General features: G+C 41.3%; 1 protein-coding gene across 11 annotated transcripts in view; it reads right to left on the reverse strand.

Annotated features, from left to right (window-relative positions):
• The window catches only part of Anks1b (ankyrin repeat and sterile alpha motif domain containing 1B), a 972,026-nt gene extending 964,627 nt beyond the window's left edge, over window positions 1-7,399 (reverse strand). For all 11 annotated transcript variants that reach the window (XM_069990836.1, XM_069990828.1, XM_069990821.1 and 8 more), the window contains exon 1: window positions 7,224-7,399. In XM_069990836.1, coding sequence (XP_069846937.1) covers window positions 7,224-7,357 — 134 coding nt within the window. In that variant the 5' untranslated portion in view covers window positions 7,358-7,399. The remainder of the gene's footprint in view (window positions 1-7,223) is intronic.
• Window positions 7,400-13,881: the final 6,482 nt, after the last annotated feature.

Genomic DNA, 13,881 nt, shown 5'->3' on the forward strand with positions numbered 1-13,881 from the left:
TCTCAGCCTCCTGAGTAGCTAGGATTACAGGTATGAGCCACCAGCACCAGGCTCATAAGTTTAACTATATATTACACACAAAAGATTCACTGGATTTCGACTGTCATTATGCCTCGCCTGCCAATGTGGTTTATAAGACCATGCCCTCATATACACTGTACACCAAGGGGTCCTTTATCTTTCACGGGTCTTTATATGTTTTATTTTGTATGTGGGATGAGGGTGATAGGGCTTCAACCCAGGGTCTTGGACTTGCTAAGTATGGTACCACGTGAGCCATGTCCTAGTTCAGGTCCTGATTGTTCAATATAATATTCTCTCATATCAACATATGAGTAATCAAATTCATCATATTTTAATTAACTAAAACTATCCCACAATGTGTTTAAGCTGGAAACCGAAGATATACCAAAATGTATTAAATGTTAAATACTTTCAAGTTCCCTGGGTTGAAATTAGTCTTTGAATTGTATTATAGTCGCTTTCAATTTCTAGTTACTAGGGAGAATGTTCTGTAACAGGATCTTTGAAAGAATTTTCCAAATTACCTCAAATCTATAAAATTATTTCAGTGTACAGGTGATCTGTTTACTGTCATCTGAGATGCTAATTGCTTTAGTCAACAGACACACACTGAATACTGTATACCTCTGTGTTGATGTCAGTAAAGAGTTGCTCCACCTTACCATGCCAAATAATCACTGAAACACACACATAAAATGTGCAGTGCATCGTTAGAAGGAATTGGGTATGTAGTTCAATAGTAAGACACTTGCCTAGCATTCATGAGGCCCTGAATTTGATTTACAACAAGAAAAGAAGGAAAGGAAAGGAGAGGAAAGGGTAAGGGAACAGCATGATAAGCTGAGTGACTGTGGCTCACACCTGTAATTTTAGCTACTCAGAAGGCTGAGATCTATGAATCACAAACCACATTTTGAAGCCAACCCACACAAGAAAGTCTGTGAGACTCTCACCTCTAAGCACCAAAAATAGCCAGAAGTAGAGCTATGGTTCAGTGATAGAGTGACAGCCTAGAGCAAAAAAGCTCAGGGACAGTGCCCATGCCCTGAGTTCAAGCCCCAGGACAGGAACAAAAATAAATACAACAATCAACAGGGTGAATAGTAGTCACTAGCTGACTGTGCTAGTTCACTGTGGCATTATATTCTCACAGTTTTAAACAGAGCTCAAAACTCATCTCAGCAGAGAAAGAGGTCAGTACCAAAATTCCTGCTCCTTTTTCCTTACTTCCCATCATGCAGCTGGCACTGTTCTCTGGCAGACACAGCTCCCTCAACATAATGGTGTAATCACTGCCTCAAACATCATTACTATCTAAAATAGATAACCCACTTGCAACTTGACTATTTTTATAGATACAACATTTTCATGAGGCTTAACTGCTCTGTTTGTGATTTAATTCCATTTACTCAATGCAGCTTCCATGAAAGTGTTTCTTCTGTCAGAGTCCCGGTAACTACAATTGCCCAAACAGTACTGAAAATTACAATGCTTCTTATTTCTAGTTGCTTCTTATCTCCTTGTATTTGGCAGAAAACTTCATGAATTAAATCTAAATCTGAAACATTTGTAAGGTGTCTCTGGTCTATATGTCTTGGTGACCATACTTTTTTTCTAGTCACTTTTTATTAATCACTAGTTGTCATGGTGAGCTTAAGAATGAACCCCTGGCAGGGCCCAATGATTCATACTTGTAATCCTATCTACTCATAAAGCTGAGATTTGAGGTCATAGTGCAAGCCAGACCAGACAGGAAAGTCTGTGAACCCCTTTACCTCCAATTAACTACCAAAAAACAAAAGCTGAAAATAGAGCTGTGGTTCAAGTGGCAGAACACTTGCCTTGAGCAAAAATGACCAGGGACAGTGCCCAGGCCCTGAGTTCAAGTCCCAGGACCAGCAATTCCCCCCTCCCCTGCCAAAAAAAATGAATGAACCCTTTATGTTCAACAATTTACAAAATATCCTTTATATAGTACTCAACTCTTTAACACATCAAGAAAACCAAGTAAATCTAAAGTATTTTATTGCTTTATTGAAATACAAGTAATTAATATTCTATCTTAAATGTTATTTGGTATAAAAGGTAGTTGTGCCAAATGAGGTAAGATTTCAAAAGGTTTTTGTTTGTTTGTTGTTGTACCTGTCCTAAGGGCTTGAACTCAGAACCTGAATGCTCTCCTGAGTTTCTTTGCTTAGGGCCAACCCTCTACCACTTGAGCTACAGTTCCACTTCTGGCTTTTTGGTGGTATTGGCAGTAAGAGTATCCTGCCCAGGCTGGCTTCAAATTTCAATCCTCAGATCTCAGACTCTTAAGTATCTAAGATTACAGGCATGAGCACACCCAACTAGAGTTCAAATTTCTTTAAGGATAAAAAGGAATGGTGAAGTGGTGAAAAAAAAACACAGAAGAGAAATATACTTCTCAGGTAAAAAAAGAGGGAGAGAGAGAGATGGAATAGTTTGCTAATGTAACCTTAAGCTTTGACAGTAAAAAACTGTGGTTTCAGATCATAAAAGTACTTTCCATATCAATAATGCAAAGAATTTTACCCTTCAGAATTTCTATTTTATTTCTGTCTTCCCTATCAGGAATCATTTTCTAACTAAGGATAAACAAATAAGGAGATTACTGAAGATCCAAACAGAGCAATCATAAAAGACATTTAGCTGTTTAAAATGAGTGTTAAAGATCCAAACCCAGAAGAATTAGATGCAAAAGGATATTGAAAGGGTTTCCAGCAAAATTTAGAATTACCAGCGGCTCAGGTTTCAGAAACAAGCTGCAAGAAAGGCAGCTTGATTTGGATAGAATTTACAGACTTACAAGTGAAAGGCTAGATCAAAGAAATGTAAACAGAATATGGTATGATTTAAGACAATGAATAAAATACCTCACTAATTCTCATGGGTATAATGCAAAAGCAATTGACTGATAGGTCTATTAAGTGGCTTCAATAGAGACAACTATCAAGCATAAAGATTGCCACTTTTAAATTTATACTAAGCTGAAGAGAGGTTCTTTAGGGATATATTATGGTGTATCAGATTTCAGTTACAAAGCATGCTTATTAAATCTACAGATGATGAAAAGAGGTTAATATGCTAAAAAAAAAAAAAAAAGACTCAAGAGTCGAGAAGATCTACATAGATTACAAATATAGACCAAAATAAGATAAAATAATAGGAATGATTTAAGTTTAACACTTTTACAAGTATCAGATGGGGGAATTACAGCTGCACAGGTTATTAAGAAACAAAATGCCTGGGGGCTGGGAAGGTGGCTCAGTGGTAGAGCGCTTGCCTTGCATGCCTGAGGTCCTGAGTTCGATTCCTCAGCACCACATAAGCAAAAAGAAAAAAACCAGAAGTGGCGCTGTGGCTCAAGTGGTAGAGCGCTAGCCTTGAGCTGAAGATATGAGGGACAGCGCCCAGGCCCAGAGTTCAGGCCCCACGACCGGACCCCCCCCCAAAAAAAAAGAAAAAAGAAATGCCTGGAAGCTGTTATTGACTACATGCTCAGTGACAACCAACACTATTCTGTGGCTCAAAAATCTTGACATATATCAAGATCCTAAATCAATAATAAGGTGGTAATAATTTTATTGCATCATATTTCAATAGCTGGAATGCCTGCACTTGAAGAATAGTCCTGGCAGGTAAATTAGAGGACTTTGTATTGACCCAAAGTCAATCTAGTACCAACTGCTGGAAATGCCAAAAGGTGCATTTCAGCTTGATAAAGACAATGTTTTTAATGATCAGAACTATCAAAAATGGAATGATTTGGCTCACTGGAAGACTTAATAAGAGTTTGGAATAACTCACTGGAAAGGGCTACTGAGAAATTCTTGTACCAGGTAAGAAAATGGATTAAAGGCCCCTATTTGAAGACTGATTCTTAATGGAAAACTTACTAAGGAATCACTCTCAATTTAACATAAAGCAAATCTTTAGTAATCAGAGCCTTAAGTGTCACCCTGGCCCTACCAGGACCAACTGGGTTAGATACTCTGGGAGCAGAGCCCAATACCCAACAGCTATAAAGGACTACCAAGCGATTCTGAGCCACTGAGTCACAGGCAGACTTGGAATCAGGAATGGCTGCAGAGGAGGTTCTGGTACTAGCCTCTAACTCCAGGTAAAGGGGTGACCTGACTACATGTCATTCCCGGTCCATCCCTAAGTGTGAATGTCTGCATATATCCATGTGTGCAGGTGCATGCCTGCATACAGACATCTGAACAGATCTGGTTGACTCCCACCTACACCCACTGGACAATGATATGATAATCAACAACAAAGTTGAATTACCATCAAAAATTATAGTCAGATAGTTTCTTGTGCTTTTGAGGTACATGAGATGTTGAATATGCTCCATGCTTTATATCTTTTACTTTAAACTTTAATACTTATAACAACTCTATTTGGTATGTACTATTATTACTTCCACTTTATAAAAAGGACAGTAAAGTTTTTTATATTTAAAGTGTTCTAATTTCTTATTAAAAACTGTCACTTAGGCATACTAAATTCCACAATTATATAGCCATTGGTCACATAGTAGAAAATAAACAATTAAAAGCATCTTCTGACAAGTTCTTATCTAGTGAACCCTCCAAGAGCAGTCAAGAGATAATTTTATTCAAGAAAAGTTCGAGTCTTTTAATGTAATTATTATTTGCAAGAAAAAAATGTTTAGGTTGGACTACCTAAATTAACTATGTACTTTGTAAAAAGATTTAAAGATCTAGTAAAGTAAATTGGAATCATTGAATTTCAAATCCTTGGCATGAGTTTGGACATGTTATTAATCTTCAGTCATTTCTTTAGTCCTTCATCTGTGAAAAGAGGATCGACCTCTTAAGGTTGATTTAACTACTGAATGAAATGTGACACATAAGTATTTAGGAAGACTGACACTAGGACTACACCACATAAGTAATAAACAAGTAGAGAAAAGTGCCAGATCTATTCAAGAATTCACTCCAAAATACTAAAATATTTCAGTGCTATTATGTTTGAAGGGAGGGACACATTTTCCCTATCCCATAAATAAACTTCTGATGACAATCATTCATGAAACAAAGTGATAGCGAAATAAAATGTGCCTCCTTAGAAATTTCATTTTGTGCAAAGGGCCAAAAAACATAATTTCAACTCTTGTTTTCTTCAAAGACAGTTTTAGTAGTTTATTCAGTAGAGATAAATAAAGGTTTGAAAGTTACTGGTTTTGTGATTTCACAACTTAGTCCAAACTATTCTAAGTCATATGTCTTTGGGTTTGTTTTCTATGTGCATTCTTGTTTTAGAGCTACTACAGCAGCTTTTAACCAGCACAAAAAAAAAGAAAAACTCTTATGTTGAGATGTACAATGTAGGTCACAATTTCGGTACTTTAATATTTATTAACTTTAACTTGTGTGTTATTCCTGAGGTTTGACATCTACCCTTTTATATACACATACACACACACACACACACACACACACACACACACACACACACACACACATATCACAGCTGGAAAAGAAGTATATAAAAGAAGTTTGCCTTTGAGTTCTATCAGTCTTTTTAAGAATACCATTTGTCTCAATAAAATTAACTGAATTTCTCACTGGGCTCTAAGAACTCTTTAATGTTTTTACAAAGGAATCAATTTTTTACAAACTTGCAGCATGTAACCACAATCATTTTTATAACTAATGGATCCGCTGGAAAATACATTTCACCAAACTATAACTAGATAAACTGCTTTTCTACAAATGACCTGTGACTAAGAGTAACCGGCAGAACCATAGTCTGAAATGTGTATGCCCTCATTGTATTTAAAAATAAAAATTATTTAACAAGAGTACACACAAATGCCAGCACTTCTGAGATATGTTGGTAAAATGTCCCATAAAAAACCATTATTCTAAAGTGAATTGTCATTTCAATAAAATGCCACTGTCAGCAAGTATGGATAACAAATATGGAGCTATCTTAAATCCCATCAACTATTTTCCAACTAGATTTAGTTCCCTTTTAGTACTGTAAGTATTCACAGGGCTGGTGGACCACTACAACCTATGAGACCTTGTGTGAAAAACACAGTATCACACAAAAGTTCATATTAAACACTTAACAAGAGTAACACAGAATATTTTTACTTAAAGATAACCACGGGCTTTTAAATAATTAGATTTCTTAAAATGTGTTTTAAGAAGATATGGAGATATTGATACCTTCAAAAATACTAAAATATTGACGAATTGAATAGCTATGAAAAAAAAAAAAAACCTAAAGAGCTTTCCCTGGATTTTATCTAGTGAGTACTCTTCAAGCTTCCTCCCTCCCAACTGATTTCATTTGTCCAATTCAACTTGTAGGTTAATAGTTTCTCCACTATGCAAATCAACCCTGCTATTTCTGAGGTGCTACCTGCTGAATAAAGACCTTGACATTTTTCTTAAATGTCACCTTAGATTCTCCAAGCAACATCCGTCTCACCTGCAACATGTTTCACATTAAAGGGCCTCTACCAGATTCCATGCACACCATGCCAATCCCCACCTGGCATCCTGCATCCTGAGTTTCTCTCAGCTACATCCAGGTGACTGAAAGTACTGCTGGGGCTGTCTAACCTGCCTCATCAAGTTTTACACACTCTTCCTCTCTGACACCTCCTCAGAAGGTTCTCTTTCTTCATTTTGTAGGATCATAACCCCACAATCCAGTAAATGCCTTTTGCAAGAGAATACAAGGCTGTGGCTTTTAGCAGGATAATTGCATGCACGCAATAGCTCCTCTATCAATTTCATTTAAATAGACCAAAAAAGGGGAAAGTAGGGGAGGCAGTCCTGGAAACTGCAAATATATCAACAGTGATGGAGAGCAGGTGGAATGCTGGTTCTCTTCAAGCAACACTAGTACATGTCCAAGTTCTGCACCACAGCTCAGAGAAAAGTAGCTGACTGATGCATTGATAGAAGGCTATTTTAACATTACTAAAAAAAAAAAAAAAAAAGATTTAAAAAAAAATCGAAGGCATTCATCTAATCTAGAGGCTCGTTCCTCCTCTCCCTACACAGTCTGTTTTCCTAATTTAAGAATGAATCGCTGGCTGCCACCAGGTGAGGGGAAGGAGGAGGACGTATCCATCACAATGCACAACGAGGTGTGCCACCCCCGGAGCGGATGCCAGTGCCCGTCCTTACCTTAGCAGATTAGACAGGGGCAGGGGGCCGGATCCACCGCCCAGGATCCCTCCTTTCCTGCCAGACAGGAGTTTCTCCACCAGAGCCACATTTCCAGTGCGAGCAGCTTCCAGCAGCTCCTGGTCCTTCCCCATAGTCTCTCACCGGCTCCCCCACCAAAAGCAGGGTCTTTTCCCTCCACGGGTCCTCCCCGCCCACCCCCCACCCCACTCCTCAAAAGCCAGGGCCCTCCCCGCCCCACCCTAAATAATGCACGAGCTTCCGAGAATCCCTGCAGCCCCCCCGCCCCACCCCACGCAGGAAACACCTCGCTCTCCTCTCCCTCCTCTTCGGGGCGCAGCTCTTACAATGGGGTTCAGACCATGTCTTGGGAGAGGGGCTGGCCGAGCCGCGACGCGTCCCACAGCCACTCCCCTGAGTTCCCCGGGCCTCGTTCCCGCGGGTGGGGCGTCGGGGGGTGGGGACCGGGCGGGGGTGGCGTGCTTTTGAGGAGCGAGGAGAGGAGGGCGGTGAGGACTGAGGAGGATCGACGACCCGGGAGGACCGAGGACTGAGGTGAACCGAGGACGGAGGAAGGCTGGAGACTGAAGCAGGCGAAGGACTGAGGAGGACCGAGGACTGAGGAGGGAGGAGGACGGAGGGGAGAGGAGGACTGAGGCGGGCAGAGGACTGAGGAGGACCAAGGGCTGAGGAGGGAGGAGGACCGAGACTGAAGCGGACGGAGGACTGAGGAGGACCGCGGACTGAAGAGGACGGAGGACTGAGGAAGGCCGGGGACTGAGGACGAAGGCGGGCGGGGGAGCAGGCGGAGACCGTCCTCGCTGGAACCCGAGCGCCACGAACGACCGCGGCTGTGGTGACAGCGGCCCGCGCGCGCGCGCGCGCCGGCCCCGAGCTCGCCTCAGCTTCGGCGCCCGGCTGGATCGGCGGTTACGCGGCAGCGGTGGCGTCCGCGGCCCGCAGCGGGGAGGAGCGCGGCGGCGGCGGCGGCGGCGGCGGCAACGGAGGCTCGGGAGGCTGTAGCCCCAGCCGAAGCGGGGTGGTGCGGACAAGCCGCGGCAGGCGCGTGCCAAGGGCGGCGGCGTCGCTGAGGCCTGGAACGCGGGGCTGGGGGGAAAAGGGGGGGTGAGCGCGGGCAGGGGCCGCCCGCGGTCCGTCCCGAGAGGATAGGGGGCAGGGAGGGGGCGGGGCCTTGGAGGGGCGGGGATTGGCGGAGGGGCGGGGATTGGAGGAGGGGCGGGGCCCTGGGGGCGGGGCGTCGGCACCGTGTTAACTTCCTTTGCGTGGGCGGGCTCTCTCTCTTCCCTCCTACCTCTTCCTTTCTCCTCTCCCTTGTCCCCTCCCCTCTTTTCCCCCCTCCCCTGCCTTTGGTCCCCTTGGGAGAGTTTTAACTGTGTGAATACTGCAGTTCTGCAGGCCTGGTGGCCCGGTGCCACGCCCGGGGTCGGTCAGGAGATTTGAGGAAAGTTCTCAGGTGCAGTGATGGGCAGGCTGCTGATGCTGAGAACCGGCCCCTCTGCAGCTGCTTCTGTTCAAACCACTGGGTTTCACACTCTCTGGCTTTACCTCTCCAAGGTAGTCGGAGGTATCTGCCTTTGGTTAGGGATAAGAGGTTTTAGCTGCTAAGTCACTGAGCAGTTTGTGACTGCACCTGTTTGGGGTATTGCTGTTGTTGTCTTTAAGATCTTTAATTAGTCTATTTTAATTGGGCTTTGGAGATCTGCTGACTTGTAAAAATACCAGGAAACGGGGTTCTCATTGAAAATCCCTCCACATTCACCCTAGGAAAAATATAAATGGGTACAGATGAGACAGCTACTTTAATTTGCATATATCATCTGTAATTCATTGTGTGTGGTTGGCTTGATTTTGTTTATTTAGATGGGTCTCCCTAGCTATGATGGAGAACATGTGCTTATTTTCTCTAGAAACCTCCAGTGACACTTTGTGCTCTGCCTTGTCCTCAGAGTAGGCTTTCATAAATGTTAACTTGTTGATAATCAATTGGTAGGAAAGGGCCATAATAGGCACTTAGCTTACAACGATCCAGTGAACTGGATATTATTACTATATATTCGTTTCATAAATAAAGAAGCAGTGAAATTCTCAGTATGCCTCATAGGCAACTGGCTGACTCAGAAGCCCATACTCTTCCCAATCCACCTTTCTGTTCCCGTGGAAAACATTTAAAACAGACAGGTAATGCTTACTTGCAGATTTGATGAGCCATCACTATGTATCAGAAAACACACCATGAGTTTTCCTTATCTTTATCTCAACTTTAACAATTCTATGAAATAGGCACCATTTTCATCAGGTACCATTTCACCTTCAGAAATAGTTTCTCTAACTATTCAGGAAGCAAAGACTGGGAAGATCTAAGTTAGAGGTCAGCCCAAGCAAAAGTCAGCAACAAACGAATCAGTCATGGTGATTCACAGTGTGAATCCACCTTTATCCCCACCTCCAGAAGCAAATATAGGTAAAATGATTGTATGCCATCCAGGGGCCTGCCAGACAGCACACATATAGCTTACCTGAAAAATAAGCCTTTAAAAGGCTGGTGGTGTGGCTCAAGTGGTAAAACACAAAGCAGCAGGCCCTGACTTAAAACAGCAGTGCCACAAAAAGGAAAAAAAGGAAATGGAGTTCAGTGTTCTCAGCTTTGACTTGAATAACGCAAAGTACTAGGCAAATTGTAGCTAGTCATTGGAGGTTTCCTGAGGATATACATTTTGAACTTCTGTGTTGTTTTCTTTTAGAATCTATTTTAATGATAACATATGATTCCTGGTATAGTGGGACTAGCAGAGCAATTAAAGCAACAAAGAGGTAAAGAGCTACCAAACTCACATTTAAAATGGCAGAGGGAAATCCTTCTGCTTTGCCACCTAACCAAACAAACCTGTCCTAGGATATGCTGTAAGTATTCAATTAGACAGAATTTTTTTAAATCACTCAATTTTTCACAAACAGTAGTTAATCATGACTTAATTAATGACTGGAGACCTCTGAGTCAGCATTATTAAAATCATGCAACCTCCAAAGGGAAAACTATTACAAATGAATTACACACCAAGGATCAGTTCCACAGTTCCAGGCACTCCACTGACATATGATGCTCAAAGGCAATCTGACAACCTTACACTTTACTTTAGTAGTTACTTCCTGGCTTCTTCTTGAAGAGAATAAACCTTACACTTTGTAAAAAAAAAAAAAAAAAAAAAAAGCATGGAAATTAAAACTGAAAACGTTGTTCCAAAAATCCAATTGTCAGCTAGGTACCAGTAGCTCTCACCTGTAATTCTAGTTACTCAGGAGGCTGAAATCTGAAGTTCAAAGCCATACCTGGGAAGAGTCCATGAGACTCTTATCTCCAGTTAACCACCAAAAAGCTAGATGTGGAATTGTACACATAAGTGACGGCACCAAGGCCCTGAGTTCAAGCCCCAGTACCAGCACACACACACACACACACACACACACACACACACACACACACTCACACTCACACTCACACTCAACACATTCAAATGTTCAAATATCATTAAGACAGTTTTCGTATGTGAATAGTATAAATTACCAAGGAATCTTAGAAATCAAACAATGTAGATAAATGAAATTTTTTGTGTGTTCTGGACCTGGGGCTTGAATTCAGGGCCTGGGCACTGTATCTAAACTATTTTGCTCCACTAATTGAGCCATGGCTCCACTTCTGGCTTTTTGGTGGTTAACTGGAGATAAAAGTCTCATGGATTTTCCCATCTGGCATTGGCTACGAACCATGATCCTCAGATCTCAGCCTTCTAAGTAGCTAGGATTACAGGTATGAACCCTCAGCACCTAGTGATAAATGAAATTTTATATCTCATCTCCACTAGCTTTCCAGTCCTAATATGTCTGTGGTGAAATATGTAAAATGCAATATGGAATGCAGATTTTTCACTCTGTTTTATTTAATCCTGAGACCAAGACTAGGAGGTAAATATAATTCCTGAAAAAACTAAATTCCTTTTTTTTTGGTCAGTCATGGGGCTTGAACTCTGGGCCTGGGCACTGTCCCTCAGCTCTTCAGCTAAAGGCAAGTGCTATACCACTTGAACCACAGTACAACCTCCTGTATTTCTTTTTTTAAGTCCTTATTTTAAATTCTAATATGCAGAAATGTAATTCATATGTGTATATATATTCAACTTGATGCAAAGTATTAATGAGTTGATTAATAAAGGACAGTGGTTAAGACTAGAGATGAGAGATAAAACAAAAACCAAACAAGTATAGAAGTGTTTGCAAAAGATTAAAGCCTTTAGAAACAAAAGATATCAAAGGAACATGAATCCAGATCAATCTTAGAACTATACACTAGGGTCTGTGTATAGTGTAGGAAAAGAAAACATGTCTTGTGGCAGGAAGTTATCAAGTAAACTAAGAAAAACTGCAGCTTTATCTCAAACTCTGATGGAACTTTCCATCTGTAGGCCTGGCTAAGCCATAGGGTAGAAATCAACTGATAGTTATAGAATGTAAAGATGTACTAAGACCCATGGTTAGAAGACCAGCTTTTAACTTCTTATATAACATGTAAGTTATTTTTAACAAAAAAAGATGAAGGGTAAAAAAAATCTGCCCCTCTTCACCTTTGTGAATCATTTTCCTATCTCACAAAATATCCTTTTTATCTTTTTCAATTACTTAAAAAATAAAACCACTGGGTATGTTGACTCTCTCCTGTAATCCTAACTACTTAGAGACTGAAATCAAGAAGATTGAAGTTCAAGGCCAGCCCTAGCAAAAAGTTCAAGAGACCCCATGTCAACCAATAAACAGCTGGGCACAGTGGCGTACCTGTCCTCCCAGCTGCATGAGAAATACAAACTGGAGGATCACAATCCAAGCCCACCTGGGATAAAAGTAGTACCCTATTCAAAAAGTAGCTGGGCGCTAGTGACTTACACCTGTAATCCTAACTACTCCAGAAACTGAGATCTGAAGATCACAGTTCAAAGCCAGCCTAGGCAGAAAAGTCCCCATGAGACTCTTACCTCCAATTAACCACTCAAAAACCAGAATTTAGCTGGCACAAGTGGCTTACACTTGTCATCCTAGCTACTTAGGAGGCTGAGATTTGAGGATCGCAGTTCAAACCCAGTCCGGGCTGGAATGTCTGTGAGACTCTTATATCCAAGTAACCACCAGAAAACTGGAAGGGTACTGTGGCTTAAGTGGTAGAGCACTAACCTTGAGCTGAAGAGCTCAGGGACATCATCCAGGCCTAGAATTCAAGACCCGGGACCACCACAACCATCAACAACAACAACAAAACAAAAGGATTTGGAGACACATCTCAAGTGTCAGAGAACCTGCCTAATAATCATAGCACCCTAAGTTCAAACCCCAGTACCATTTTTAGAAAATTAAAAATACTTTTAGTTCACTGGCCATACAGTCTACCAGTGGAACTGACTTGTGAATTAAAAGCCTATAGATTTTGTAGTGAGTTGTCCTAAGACATGGGCTAAGTGGAAACAAGTTGTTTCCTCTAATCTATCTCTCTCATTCTAGCCAAGGCAGAAAGGAATTCTTCCCATCACCAAACCCTGATTCTATTATATCTCAAAGAGATGTGGGCAAAGATTCCAGCATCATCTTTGTCTTCATAGGTTGAGTCACAACCCAGCAGGCCACTCTTTCAAGACAGGTACTGTAGTTGTGGCAAAGGAGAACATCTCCATGGAATGAAATAACGCGGGGGCAGAGGGAGCGGAGTAAAGTGATGATAGAAATCGAGAAAAAGAATCTGAGGTATAAGAAAATCAGACATTGTAATAGCTTCTCCCAAGAAATTAAACTAACTTCTGCTCTTTACACCAGCATCCCTAAATTCATAACCAGTGTTCTATCCATAACTTCTGAGAATTCTGGATTTCTTGGATTTCCTAGAAGCCTGATCCTTCCTCCATTCCTAAAATTCATGGTCCTTTAGGGATGTTTCTCTTCTGATATATCCATTACTAGATCCCATGAAAAATCCAATCACATTCAAAAACTTTGAAGAACTAGTTACATAGTATCTTATGGAATTTTATCAGCCACCTGCTAAGCCTTTTATGGTGTCTTCATTATACTCCGATACTGACTAGAGGCTCAAGAGCCCCGCAATTGACCGTCTGCCAACTAGGACCCTGAAAATTGTGGTCCAATTGTAGCCCAAAACAACATCCCAACTGTTTTTCCATGGAGAATATCCCCCCGGATTATTTTTTTCATTGTAGCCCAAACTGGCCTTGAACTATGTAGTCTAGGTTGCCCACAAACTCACTCTCCTGTTTCTCCCTGCCCAGTGCTTAGATTATGATCATATGCCCAGCTTTCTCCAGGATTTTGATGGATAAAAAGTTCATTATTGTATTACCAATACCAAAAACAAGACTTGCTAAAATGATTATTTTAATAAGGAATGGGTCATAAGTAGAAATTAATTATACACTGTTCATGTAAGTATTTTGGTTAAAATTTAAATTTAAGGATAGCCAACCACATTCCATTTTTAGTCTTATATAGCAGCCATGTCTATTAGATGTAATCAGTACTATGTTATTACGAACAACATCAGAAATACCTTCATAAGGCTTCTGCTCTGAAAAGTATAAGTAGAAAA

This window comes from Dipodomys merriami, unplaced genomic scaffold (assembly GCF_024711535.1).
Source record: "Dipodomys merriami isolate MVZ:Mamm:240054 unplaced genomic scaffold, mDipMer1.0.p SCAF_10, whole genome shotgun sequence".
Classification (NCBI taxonomy): domain Eukaryota; kingdom Metazoa; phylum Chordata; class Mammalia; order Rodentia; family Heteromyidae; genus Dipodomys; species Dipodomys merriami.